Source organism: Cyprinodon tularosa, unplaced genomic scaffold (genome assembly GCF_016077235.1).
Source record: "Cyprinodon tularosa strain WSP-4 unplaced genomic scaffold, ASM1607723v1 ctg651, whole genome shotgun sequence".
Lineage (NCBI taxonomy): Eukaryota > Metazoa > Chordata > Actinopteri > Cyprinodontiformes > Cyprinodontidae > Cyprinodon > Cyprinodon tularosa.
In genome coordinates this window covers 312,735-327,366 of record NW_024039398.1, presented here as the reverse complement: position 1 = coordinate 327,366, position 14,632 = coordinate 312,735, and the positions used below count along the sequence as shown (strand labels likewise).

Sequence of the window (14,632 nt, the reverse complement as noted above, 5' to 3'; positions counted from 1 at the left end):
TGAGAAAAAAAGTTTGAATTCTGAGAAAAAAGTTAGAATCCTCAGATTAAAGTCAGAATTCTGAGAAAACACTCAGAATTCTGAGACAATTCTGACCTTTTTCTCATATTATACCGAAATAAAATCTAAAAATCAGTTATTCAAATCAGTTTTTATTTTCTCAGTGGCCCTAATCGTATAAATGTTCTGTATAAATGGCCTGTTTTTATAAAGCGGCTTTTCAAGTCAGAGGCCTCTAAAGCATTTACAATACATTGTCATTTACCCAGGCATTCATACGCTGTTGGTGGCAAGCTAGCATGTAACCACTGCTGCCCTGGGGAACACTGCCAAAAGCCATAGGCTGCCATAGGCTCCACCATGCCCTCTGACCACAATCAGCAGGCAATGCAGGTTAAGATTCAGGAAATGGCAGCAGATTCACACCCTAACATGTCATTGTCAGTAACATACAGAAATCCTACTTTGAACTCTATACATTTTACTGATATTTAATCTCAGCGCTTCATTGATCAGTCCTAAAAACAATAATAACAATAAAAAATGTTACGTTTTTATTGTGATTGAGCTCGCGTCATTTGAAGTCATGTAAATCATTTACATTAACAAGCTGAATGAATGACATCATCGGCCCATAGATGCGTTTTGCAGTGTTTTTAAAATCACACCTTTTGTATCTTTCTAACAAACCGTTTCTAGCAGGATGCTCTGATTCAGTCTAAATAGTTTTGTCCATCCATCGCTCAGTGGATGATGGGGCAGACCCTCCTGTGGGCGGTGGTGACCCAGCAGAGGGGCGGGACGGTGGCGGGGTCAAAGTTGTTTTGTCTTTTGTGCACAGCAGAAGAGAAGAGTGGAGTCCGATCAAACAGCGGCGTCTCTTCCCTCTTCCCCGAGTCCTCTTAAAACTCCCTCCCAAACCTCTCCCCTTCCACCCTTGTCACCCTATCCACCCCCTGGACACACTTCAAGGGACGGTTCGGGTAAGACTTTGTGTTTTCTTTCCTTTCGGATTGAAGGGCAGCGAGAACCCAACGCGATCCGCAGGCCGCGGGATACGGCTACATCCCGGATCGGACTATGCTAATGCTAGCATGCTGAGCATGGAAAATTACCGAACTGTGTGTCAAAATTGATGGTTTCCGAAGAGTTGGTGCAAACTTGCTACTTTTCCGGAATATCTTAAGCATGTATGGATTTATTTTTTCAATTCGTGTAGCGTAATTGTGTTGTTAGTAGGCAATATTTTCAGCAAGTCAGGATAGACCCGCTTCGGCGCTAATTTAGCCTTCCTGTATCACTTTGCGCGATGCCTGTTCGCAACACGGAGGTTATTAACACATTCCTTCACTTTATACTTGTTCGCTTTCTATGAGTAGCTGCAGGTCTGGGTTATGTTTTATATACTGCATATATGTAGATAATAGTAAATGTAAAAGTTAAATCGTCACAGCAGGTCAGTGTCAGGAAATAGACGCGGCCCCAGGGACACAGGGGGTCATTGTGTCAGTGAGAATGAGTGGACACTGGCCAGTCCGACATGAATCACTGTTTATCCGAAGTGGAACAATCGCCTGGTAAAATGTGAACTGCTTGTTTCAGTCCATTGATCTGCTGTAACAGCAGCTTTCCTGAAACCACTGCTTCATAATCAGGTGTTCTCACTGTTTCAGTAACCACACTTCTCTCTCTTCATCTTCATCCCTTCTGTAGACTTTCAGCAAATCCCCAAAAACCTACTTTGTTGCCAAGTGTGGTGTGTTTGGATTAAACGACTGCAATGGACTCCAGTCTGGTAGAAGGAGGACTAAATGTTACCTTAACCATCAGGTTACTCATGCATGGGAAGGTGAGTGAGACTGATCCCTCCAATCACACATTAACATAAATTATATGGATTTTAGTGTGAATACTTTGCAGATCTCATCTGATTGTGTTTAATCTTAATGCACTTAATGGCTGTCTTCATTAATCAAAACAATAATATTTCTTGCCTACAATTCTTTTATGCACCTCTGCCATTTATCTGTCTGTTTCTCCATCAATCTGGCAGCTGTAAACGGCAATACTATCCATTCCCCCTCTGTTTGTTTAGCTATGTTTACACCCCCCTGTCTGTTTAACCAGCCACTTAACAATTCCTTTAACTACCCATCCCTGCATCCATCCATTAATCGCACTCTTCACTCGTTTCTTTAACTGCTTTTCCCTTTCTAAATACATTGAGCTCTTCCTCTGTTTTATTTAAACATTTCTGTTGTTGCGATTTATCAGAAATTGAAGAAGAAAATAAATGAGGCTTTTACATCCTGTAGTAAGTGCTTCCATCTCACATCTATGGCATTTTACCTTTAAGATAATTATCATTGAAGATGTGAGTTTATTACAACTTGGTATGGGCTGCCTGTTGCGTGTCAGAACTGACGTTTTAAACTAATTAGGACAGTTCCTCTGTCTCAATATACATTTATAGATATAATCTTCATTTTGTATGTGGCAAAGATTTGGATAAGGAATGGGAGCGGTGTCCTTCAGCTTAGAACTAAGTGTTATATTTTGATAAGACTGGAGCCACGGATGTCTAATTATCTGCTAACGTGTATGATGTAAAATAAGATGAAGTGGCAGACTGAAATTGTATAAAAGGATTCTGTAACGTGAATCTGGGCCACTGAGAGGTGAGCCCGGAGGTGAGAAGCTGCCTTTTGTATATTCTAAGCAATTTCTCCGATCTGAGTAAGACTGCAATTTCTCTCAGAATCTGTCGTCATGTCTCCTGGTTATTTAATACATTTGTTATGAAGTGTTATTAAAAGAGTTTGTCCCGAGTGATCTATTTTCAGGGAAAAGAACCGGAGAGAGAGCATCAGGGTGCAAACAACGAGCCTATCTTTAACAAACTCTTTAAAACGTCAGTTCTGATGCGCAACAGGCAGCCCCTACCAGGGTGTAATAAACTCACACATCTTCAGTGATAACTATCCTAACATTACCCTTAAGTACTGTAGAGTGCTTTGACCTGAAGTTTTATTAGGAGTTTGAGCGGTCTTCTAAAGAACCATTTGCATGAACAGGGCGTTAATTTCATTAAATTGAAAGTAAACTCCTTCTGCTAGGTCTGATCTAAGCAGCCCTTCTAATGAACGATACCAGTAAGTGTTGTTTTGGAGTTGGTTGGCCTATTCCTGAGAATTCAACTTTTTTTTTTTTTATCTGCTTCCCATAATTTAGGAAAATAATCAACTTCTATCAAAGAGATCCTGATATTGTGCTGTTTGAACTGATTGCTGAAAACTCTATTTGAGAATACAAACAAAAATTAGAAAAGGTAACCTTGGTTAAGAAGTGAGGGCAAAGCAAATATTCCCAGACTTAAACCACACTTCTGACCTTACTTTTGAAAGAAAAGATTTAAATGGAAATCCTTTCTCTGGTTGTTTCCTTATAGATCCTGTTTGATCACATGCAGCAGGTGTAATTTATAAACAAGAACTACAAGCTCTGCTTATTAAACATGACGACTTCAAAGAAGGTGGAATTTGCAACAACAATATTTGAAACCGGCAGTTCCTGTAGTACATAAACAGTCCATGTACACATCCAGACAAACCCAATCATAGAAAACTGTTCTGTGCTTTCAAGACTCAGTTTAATTTTCTGTCATCTAATTCGTCCTTCACAAACAGTTTTAGTGAAATTACTTGAAATTTTCATTTATCGAAATCCTTGAAAGAAACTTAATATCTAAGACAATTCAATGTGTGCGGTAAATACGTTTATTCAACTTGGCTAGGCAAGAGTTGACAGTTAAATTTGGAGTCTAACTGTAGCTCTTATTATTTGGACTTTAAAAGCAGACAAGGAAAGGCTGGAGCAGGGCTCCCACCATACATATCGATCCCTTGTCCACAGAGGAAAAAGTACAGACCAAAATGCCCTTTGCCTTGTGCTGTAGGAGGGAAGGAACAGGTGGGCCTGACAGAAGGGCTACGAGGACTCCTACACAAGCAGTCAGGCGCTACTCTCAACTCCAGAGTCTAAGTGAACGTGAAGCTTTGCATTATTTGGAAGGATAAATTAACTCAATCTGCAGTCTGCTTTTCTTGCAAAAACCTTTTTTTTTCTATGTCATTTTTACAGTGCATGTACAGACCCTTCATCTCTCTTAAGAACAGTTCAAATTTGAAATATGTTTTAAATATTAGTATTCCAAGATGTTCAGCAGCTATATTCTGGAGTATCTCTTTTTTTGTATCCATCTCATCAAGCTTTGAAGTTTACATGCTACTGTTTACGTATTCTGTGAAGCTCAATTATTATGGTTTTATAGAAACCTCCTTCCCCTGAAGCTCAGTCTGCTACTAAAAGCTACATGCAAAACAATTCTAATCTGTTTTCTTGAATTTTGTTCATTTTTTGCAGGAGGTTGGAAGCATAATTGGCAAGGTAAGATGTTTCTGTTGTTGGAAAGATGTTATCTGCTTCTGTTCCCTGGGTGTGTTTTGTAAATACTCAAATCTGTTGTTTCTCTACAGAAAGGAGAGTCGGTGAAGAAAATGAGAGAAGAGGTAAAAACTTTAATCTTCCCCGAAAAAAGAAACATGCTAATGACCCCTTTGCAGTTGTTCCATGCATCACATGACATAAAATAATTTTTTTTGTGTGTGTCTGAACTTTTTTGTCTTCAGAGTGGTGCTCGCATCAATATCTCAGAGGGAAACTGTCCAGAGAGGATCATAACCCTCGCAGGACCCACCACCTCCATTTTTAAAGCCTTTTCTATGATAATTGAGAAACTGGAGGAGGTAAAAACTGCTCATTGCATCTCGTAAAAGTTGATGCAGCTTACGTTTACTTAAGTGTTGTAAGCAGAAAGGTTGAGCTTAAATGAACTTAAAAAGAAGAGCTAAACTTCCTTGAACCATGGTTTGTATAGGTGCTTAAAATCCTTAAACGTATGAATTTTGATATTGTTTTTAAGGTTTAAAAATTGACCAATTTGGAGTGTGGTACTTCTAATTGTTTTGCAACAAATGGAAAGCTCACTTAATATACTGCTTATTAAAGAGAGGGAGTTTTCACTTTAGTGCCATGCTTGTCTGTTGTCATGACGACGTAGCTCCCAGGCGGACAGAACGTCACACGACTATGTTTGGAAGATGTTGTTTTAATCAACTGTAGCTGTAAAATATGAAATATAGACCGTGGCTCAAACATGGAGCAAAAACTGCAAAGTATGCAGAGAAGAGATTCGTCTTTTCGCAACGGGAGGATCTGCACTCTTCCGCTACATGAAAAGTGATTCACGCAGGCACTGGCTACCAATTTAGCACAACACGTTAATCTTTTTTTATTTACACTAACCACTAGCTACATGCTAGGAATAACACTGCTGTAGGTGTGTGTCCACTGCGTCACATGCACGCATTCATCAGGGAGAGATCAAATCCAATCAACCCCCCCTCAAAACTGAAAATGTAACACTCGCTATCCCGTGTTACTGGATTCTTTTAAAAGACCGAGGACATTTGCCAGATGGATAATCACATCTGCTTGAACTCAATTGAGCTCTCAAGCAGAAATTAAACCTCTCTGTGGTCCTTTCTGGATGAACAAAAACAATATGTACCTTGTGTTACAAGTGTCTGCATTTGCTGAAAACAAAAAGCCACCCTTCTCAGTCCATCAGAGCTTTTCGCTTGTTTTTTGTTGTTGCTGCAGAATGCATCATGTAAAACAGATTTCAAATGTGATTTAAAAAAGCTGGAACAATTTAAGAACAAATTAAAGCATATGGATGCTTCTTGCATGAGGGTCTGTGTGATAAACTATAAGGTGATGTGTTAGAGATGGGTAGTTTCAAACATTAGCAGCAACTTTTGAAGTTGGTACCCCATGTTGCCTTGAAATCAAATATTATTTTAGAAATTGCTTTAAAAATATGGATTCCACCTATTTTGTCCGAGCGTTGTTTCAGAATACAACTCCTAATTTCTCTTTTAACTTCTATCAAATATAGGCTTTTCTGCTTATCAGTGCTTTATACATTGTTTTTTTTTTTCCACAGACGAGGAACAAGCAGAAAAGTTTTCCGTGTTTAGGATTTGACCGCAGCAGGCCTGAATGGCTGTACAGAGACAGCCTCCACATGTGAGGTGTAGGATCCATTACTGTGCCACATGCTGACCTTTAACTAGGACTGGACCGTGTGGCCTTAAAACTTTATCACATTATTTAGCCTAACCATCATTTTAATGATAAAAACACTTATTTTTTTGATATGCATGCCACAGCAATCATAGCCCCAAATTAAAACACTACTCTTGAAAGAATATCCAAATTAGAAACGGGCTTCTTAAGGATACGGTCACATAAAAAGGTGTGATGTATAACACTAAACATCCCATCTTAACCACATTTTATAATTTTTAACAATGTCCCATTGGAAAAAAAAAAAAAATCTAAATTCACCCATTTTTTGTTTAAAACCAATTCTTCATCACTAATTGTAATTTATTAAGTCGAGAAAGCCAAATTGTTATCATGAATAGAAATGTATAAAAAAAACAAACAATGAAAGATACAATAAATGCCCACCTACGTGTAACTAATGTAAAAGAAAATCTTAATTTAAAATTCTGAGGCTAGAGAAACTGAGAAACTGATTACATCAGATCATTCACCAGCTTCTTAAATCTAGATTTTTTTTTTATAATTTTTTTTTTGTTTCTGAATAACAAAAATCTAAATGGTTGGCAGATCGTTCTACGTTTATAGGGCATATGAAGCACCTGAAAAGACCACAAGTATCAACTCTAGTAAAAATCAATACATTTAGCTTATTTCTATTCTAGTGTAAACTCAGCAAAACCTTTCCTATATAATGACAAAATAATTCCCTAGGTTTCCAGGAGAGGTAGAAATTCCGACGGTGAGGCCAAAGAAAAAACGATGAACTCTATTTGCAATTGAAGAATTTTTACAGCACAAGTCTTTAACTCTACAAAAGTAACGACACTGAAGCTTTGAGGTTTTCCAATTAATTTCGTGCCACTTTCCCTGCAGGACATCAGCACCTCCATGACAAACAGCACGGCCACCAGCAAACCGCCAGTAACCATGCGCCTCGTCGTGCCTGCCAGTCAGTGTGGCTCACTCATCGGCAAGGGTGGCTGTAAGATCAAAGAAATCCGGGAGGTTGGTTTCTCTTAATCCGCCATCATCTAAAATGTTTGATTTGGGGCGCCGCCTCGTGCCGGACATTTCCTGACTGGTTTGTGTTCCTGCAGTCGGCAGGAGCTCAGGTACAAGTAGCAGGGGACATGCTGCCCAACTCAACAGAACGTGCCATCACCATTGCGGGGACTCCACAGTCCATCATCGAGTGTGTCAAGCAGATCTGCGTCGTCATGCTCGAGGTATAAATCTTGATTGTCAGGCTGATGCTGTTAATGACTTTGGAAAAATCAAGAGATGTTTTTGTTTCCTCAGTCTCCACCGAAAGGAGTAACCATCCCATACAGGCCCAAACCCTCAGGCTCTCCTGTCATATTTGCAGGTGGTCAGGTGAGCAGCATTGTTTTAATGGTGATTCTTTGAAATGTAGCTGGTCTAACCCTTAGTATCTGCTGTGGTGGGTGTGGCAGGCCTTGCTTTGTTCTCATAGTACACTAAGAACTGGGTGCTGATGGAAATAGGCACCACTCCCTCCTTCCTAACTGCTGTTCTCTGCTTGCAGGCATACGCTGTCCAAGGGCAGCACGCCATTCCACAGCCTGATGTAAGTGAAGGGCCCTCTGTAAGTGATCCAATGTATTTAAAAACTTTGCTCCTGGGAAGCCATGCCACCCTCTTCCATTTCTTTTTTTGCCACCCATTCTGGATCAACATCTCCATAAACACTGGCCTGCAAAAGTGTTCATATCCTCAAAACTTTCTACATTCAGTCACTTAAAAACCACAAACTTCGATAATTCTTACTTTGGGTGACAGAACTATAGTACCAACACTTTGAATCCGAGTGGAAATGGAAATGAAACTCCACTCTGTCTTTATTTATTGATTTTTTTTTTTTTTATGTAAAATATTTTAGTGCTTTCTAAAAAAAGGTTTCTCTAATATTTGTTTGTATTTGTGCTCTATTGATCTAATGAATTTACCTGTGCAGTTTCTCAACCATCATAGACGACCAGACTTTCTCCCTGAGTTTTTATTAAATGTTTTCACACAGCTTGACCTAGAGTGACCTTTGGTTGGGCACCAGTTTGAATATAGCAACGCACCTGAAGAGCACACTGCTCACAAAATATGAAAGTCACTGGTAGAGGCACATATCTCAGGCTGTAACCTGGCTCTTTGCAGCTTTGTTTTTGTAGATTTGTAGCTGTAATATGGAGTAGTGTTTTGAGAAATGGCTTTTAATTTCCTTTCAACTTTCCTCCTGCCCTGTCCATCATCTTATTTTGTTAACTACAGATCAGCTAAACTTACTAAATAGGTGGCTTTTTAAAGGAAAGTGCATTGAATGGAAATCCACAGTATATATTTTAGAGTTTAGTTTGGAAAAGGTATTAAAAACCTTGCTGTCCTCCTACCTACCATGTGTTTAGTTATCATAAAACTCCCATGAATCAACAAGGATTGTGGTGTGCTGTGACAAAATGTGAAGCTGTTTAAAGGTGTGAATACTTTTGTAAGAAACTGTAAGTTCTAAGACGATGGGATACAAATCAGTTATTTTTAGAGCTAGAATTGATCATGGATTCATTTCACAATTTCTGGTCATTGTCATTTTTAAGTACATGCAAGATTTCATACAATGATTATTTAACTTTTTGCTTATGGTCTGTTTTTCTCCGTTTCTGGTTTTGTTTTGCAATTCTTTTAACAGCTCACTAAACTTCACCAGCTGGCCATGCAGCAGACCCCCTTCCCCATTGCACATGGAAACCAGGGCTTCCAGGGTAGGTGGATCGGTTTTCTACCTTTTTTTTTTTTTTTCCTCCCACATTTCCTCTTATTCCGTTTGCTCTCTCTTAAAGCTGGGATGGATGCCTCTGCACAAACTGGCTCTCATGAGCTGACCATTCCAAATGATGTAAGTCGCTCTTAACGCTAAGTCCTAAATTTTCTTTATTTTGTCTGTTTCACCTGCAGAACTCATCTCCCATTTTTGAACAAAGGCATTTCTTTATGGAAGTAAAACATTCTGTTTTTTCATTGTCAGCTTATCGGCTGCATTATAGGCCGTCAGGGTGCAAAGATCAACGAGATCCGTCAGATGTCAGGGGCCCAGATAAAAATTGCCAACCCAGTGGAGGGCTCGACTGACAGACAGGTCACCATCACTGGTTCCCATGCCAGCATCAGCCTGGCGGAGTACCTGATCAACGCTCGGTAAGGGAGAAGCTCCAAGCTATTGGAGCATGTCTGTTACTGTAGCAGGAATGGATTCATTCCGCTGAATTTATAACCATTTAATCTAATTTTATTGGGTTTCATTTTCCTGTTCATGTTAGTCAGGAATCTGAGACAAGCTAAGGAAAACACAAGGTTTATTAAAAATAACTCTGGCCTTAATCTAGTGTGAACTTAATATTTTGGTGCAGCTACTGCCAGCACTGTCTTTATAGCTACAGAATCCTGTTAACTTCTTTAGTTGGTATATTTTTTTATGATTTATATACAAAAATGGATCCCAAACTTGAACATAGTGATGTTGTTTTTTGTTTTGCTATCTTGTTTTCTTTGTTTGTTGCCTGCAAACATGGATTCTGAGAAATTAAGATGGAGAGGAGACTATCCCATGACATTTTTAAATTACTTATGAATCGGATAGCCAGAGGTTCCCTAAATGAAAACTTTACAAAATTGAAGCAGGTGAAACTAAAACGTTTCCACTTGAGGAGTTCTGGATAGCATATTGACAGAGGTGTTTTTTTATTTAATTTTTTATCTGAAATACAAAGTGTATATATATGTATGTATGTATGTATATATGTATGTATGTATGTATGTATGTATGTATGTATGTATATATATATATGTATATGTATGTATATATATATATATATATATATATATATATATATATATATATATGTATATATATATATATATATATATATATATATATATATATATATACACACACACACGTGTGTATGTATATACATTTTTTTTTTTGTTTAATTACTGTTCTAAGTGGCTTTGTCAGCTCAAGTTCAGTTCGATTACTAGATTAGTTGACAATTATTTAAATAATCTGTTAACTGAAATTGATTCGATTAATAAAAAAACTATTGTTTATATTATAATTATTACAGTATCCTGTTTAGTTTAAAAGCTTTCTCAAATCAAAGATGTATCTTGGACAAGCGGTTCAGAAATTTTTTTTTTGTTTTTTGGATGCCAGTTTGTTCCATTACTTTTTTAAATGTTACTAAATGTTGTAATCAGATTTTATGAATGCAATACCATGAGACAGTAGATGTGTTAAAAAAACAAACAAAACACATTTGGATATAAAAACTTATGACAGTTTAAAATATAAAATATGTTGGAACCCTGTTATTTGATGTCACATTTGAGAAAAGATGTAATGGAAAAATATGTTCATTTATCTCATCCTCGTTCAGCAGGTCAGATTCCTCATCTGTCCTTATACTTTACTTATACTGCTGTTTATCAGATACAATAAATTGGACATTTTCATTGGTTATTATTGCATATAGATACTTGGACAACTGTAGCATTTATCCTTTGTTTTCTTTTATTTTACTTTGTAGTTGGCTTTAAATGTCATTTTTCTCTTTCCAGGCTTTCTTCTGAAGCTACTGGCCTTGCAGCCAACTGACATGGAGGATTTTCATCAGCATCTACTTTAACCCCTGCCCCGACTTTTTACCAAGAGGTCCCTTATTGAACTTAATGCAAAAACCAAGTACTATAAATCAACAGCTTTCTCCTGCATTGGTTAGACATCTACTTCAGTTGTAATTACACCATAATGCTATTGGTATTTTATTTATTTATTATGTTTTAAATTCTGTTTGCATATAGTTTTCAAAGATCTTCTTCTGTTGTATTTTTCCTCTTGTTTTGCTGTATATCTGTAAGATCTTCTTGATAAACTGTAAGTATCATGTTTTAGAAAAATCTGAAAAGCATAAATAAGATTTTTCTTACATCAGATTTTTCTTAGAAAATAAAAAAAATAGAAAAAAAACACAATAACATAATAGATGGACTGTTCTTTCCCCTCTTTTTAAATATTTATTTTTATTTATTATACAGTTCCTTGTATAAGTAGAATTCATTAATATTTGGCATTTGCTGTTTGAAGCTGTACTTCCTGAATGAGGCATTGTGGGTTTAACGGGTTTTGGTGTGTAATAAGGAGCTGAATATGTATGCAGGAAAAACAATACAATTTTTAAGTCTGAAGGTGATTTGTTTAGTGCGGGTTAACGGATCTTATTAAGCTATATCATGTCTCACTTCTAACTTGCTCAGTAATCGTTTTTTGTGTCATTCCTGTGTTATCATCTGGTTTTGTATATTTTTTTTTTTCTTTTGTTAATCTGGACTTTTGGAGCATTACATTGATTTGATATAAGGTTGGTGGACCTTGATCCCCAGGAGTCATCCTGGACACAAAGTTTTTCTTTTCTCAGAAATAACTAAGACCATAGTTGTGGTGTCGATAACATTGAAATATTTGTTTTAAATAGAGAAAATATTTTTTTTAACTGCTGGGCTGGGGAATGCTGCAAGGGGCAAAACTAAAGACATAATTGTCTTTATAAGTATATTAAGCTGAAGTATTAAATTATAATTAACTAGAAGGAGAGCTATAGAATTAACACTAGTTTCCTGCTATCCTTTTTTGCCTGGGTCAGATTTTATTTTTTTTATTCTTTGCAGGATGAAGAAACTCACGTTTTTGTGCACGTTTTCAAACTATTGTAGATCTGGGTGCAATTAAATTGTTGAAGAATTGAAATGCAAAAATAAAAGATGTGAAATGCTTAAACAATGCTTGGTCATTCTTATTGTGTGGATCACAATAAATTTAGAACATCAATATATCAATAATTCAGCTCATTGAATCATATATTTTGGATTTAGACAGAAAAATGTATCATGCATTCATTAAATGTTTATAACAAAAAAAAAAAAACGAAGCATTTAGCTTCTATTATATTTGTAGTACAGAAACTGTTGTGCCCTGCACCGTAATGATTAACACTGCTGGTCTCAGCTGTCCAGCAGAGTTACTGATACCTTCAACTGGGAGATTAGGTTTTAAATGATTACAAATAACTGGCTGTTCATTGTTCTGTACTCAGTCATACAAGTGGAAAGAAGAGGTGGCACATGCAACAGAATTTCTGGAGCCATGTCTTTAGAATACATTGGTCCTTTTTGTTTATGTACCTGCAAATATATGAATGATTCCTGCATCTTTGTTGATTTTATGGCGGTATTGATTTCATTTTAAGGCAAAGCATTAACCGTGTGGTCAAAAGTTCATATTGTAGTTTAATACCATGATATGACAAAGGGGCTCTTTCGGCCAGCAACCTCACATGTATTTTATCCATAGGGAGACTTATGAAGAGGAAGGTGAGGTAGAATCCCCAAATAATTACTCATAGTAAAATAATATTTTGTGTAAAAGGCGACCTTATTCTTAAGAAAAAGAGGATAATGTATTATTTAATATTATAAAACATTTAGACAAAATTTTAAAGACAAAAAAAAACATAAAAAATCAGTGCAAAATATTAATATCAGGCAGAAGATAAACTCTTCCACATCAAATGATAAAAAAAAAAAACAAGCTGTAAACGGGAACAAGTCAAATCCTGTTAACATCATGGGAAAAGAAGTGAAGGAGTATAAATACCTTGTTGTTCACCTTGAAAGAAAAATAGACTGGAGACGCAGCTATGGAGCCGTCTGCAAGAAGGGACAGAGCAGATTGTACTTCCTAAGGAAGTTTAGGTCCTTCATCATTTGCAATAATATGCTACATGTCTTCTATTGTTTGTTGTGGAGAGTGTGATCTTTTCTCCCATCATCTGCTGGGGTAACAGTATCAGAGCTAATGACTTATAAGCTCAGCAAGCTATTAAAGACGCCCGTCTCTGTTCTAGGAACTCCTCAAGAACTTCTGGGGATTATTTTATAAAGAAGAAGTCTTCATAAAGTGAAGAACATTGTGGACAACAGTGAGCATCCTCTTCAGAAGATTTTTAAACAAATTATCTTCAGTAAGAAGCTTCTCCAGATCAGGTGCAAGACAGACTGTTACACAAGATCCTTCCTCTACAGCTATTTACCTACAAAAACTCATTGAAAAAAGCTACTGCAACATTTAATTTACCTTTGAGATTAATAAAGTGTTTTTGAATTGAATTATCGGATGAGTTGTTAGGAACTCTTTAATATCTATAGAAAGAGTTGTTAGACCCTAAAATACATAGGTGTTAAATATAATAGACATGTCTACTTTTGCATTAGTTAATTAATTAATCAGAGGTAATTTTTCCTATTCATAATATAGTATATATCATTTTATTGTTTATTTCGTCTCCCTTAGAAGTCAGATCAGTTGAAGAACAGATCCCTTTTGTCAGGATATAAGAAATTATTTGTATTGCTGAGTCAAAGGGTTTGGAGAAAATAATGGGAAGATGCAGGGCTGCCCATAAATATATAATGTCCTATATAGGTAATAATAATAATGCAGTTGCTCTTCTTAAGGGCCTGGCTTGATGAAGGATACACAGCAGCTTTTAAGGTATACTCCTAAATATATAAAAGATCTGTTGTTAATGTATCAACCTCCCAGACACCTCAAGTCTTCTAGTTCAAGCCTACTCTGTTCACCCAGAACTAGAACCAAGCATGGAGAAGCAGCTTTTAGTTCCTTTGCTCAACTTATCTGGAAATGACTCCAAGAAATACTGTAAAAGTGCAGAATGTCTGAGTTAATTTGTTCTGAACAGCCTTTGTTGATTTTAAAATCTTAATTGAGGTATCATTAGTTAGTTTTAGTTAATTTTCATGAGTTTTTTTTAACTTAGCTTTTGGTCCAACTCTTTTATTTGCTTTTATAACCTGCTTCTATCATGTTTTTATCTTTATTTTCTTTACATTTTACTGTTTAATTTACGTAAAGCACTTTGAATTGTAATTGTACTGAATTGTGCTATACAAATAAATTTGTCTTGCCTTGTATGGCTGTTTTGTTTTATACCCACATGCTATTTGAATCTCTTCAGCTATGTATTTAAGTGCTACTTTTTTTTCTTTCCTTTTACTTGGTGCAGTCAGGTGTTCTTTTTATAATCTTGCTTGATTCTTGTAAAGTGTCTGAGTTTTTAGAAAGTGCTATAAAATGTCTTATTAACATTATTTTCATTATTGCTATATTTAAATTATGTTTAGATTCAAGACCTGTTTAACAGTTGTTTACTATAATATAATCACTATGATATAAATATTTATTGCTCTAGGCAAAAAAAAAAAAAAAATTCAAAGCTCCTTTAAAGGACAATAGCTTACATCACAAAACACTTTCCCCCCATTATTCTTATTTTACATTTCAAGTTTGTGAGAAATT

The 14,632-nt window shown here is 36.4% G+C and overlaps 1 protein-coding gene across 3 annotated transcripts; it reads left to right on the top strand.

The window, feature by feature from the left end:
* The first annotated feature begins 804 nt into the window (after positions 1-804).
* Positions 805-12,034, top strand: LOC119799169 (poly(rC)-binding protein 2-like). Of its 3 annotated transcripts, none has more exons than XM_038308969.1 (13): positions 807-983; positions 1,714-1,849; positions 4,423-4,446; positions 4,536-4,568; positions 4,689-4,805; positions 7,066-7,197; positions 7,290-7,418; positions 7,492-7,566; positions 7,739-7,798; positions 8,891-8,963; positions 9,042-9,097; positions 9,227-9,396; positions 10,819-12,034. In XM_038308969.1, exons 2-13 carry the CDS (start codon positions 1,781-1,783, stop codon positions 10,853-10,855), a joined length of 975 nt encoding a protein of 324 aa, XP_038164897.1. In that variant the 5' UTR covers positions 807-983; positions 1,714-1,780; the 3' UTR covers positions 10,856-12,034. The 3 variants fall into 3 exon arrangements, with proteins under 3 accessions (XP_038164896.1, XP_038164897.1, XP_038164898.1); XM_038308970.1 differs by having other exon boundaries at positions 808-983; positions 7,739-7,780; XM_038308968.1 differs by having other exon boundaries at positions 805-983; positions 7,739-7,780; positions 8,891-9,097.
* Positions 12,035-14,632: the final 2,598 nt, after the last annotated feature.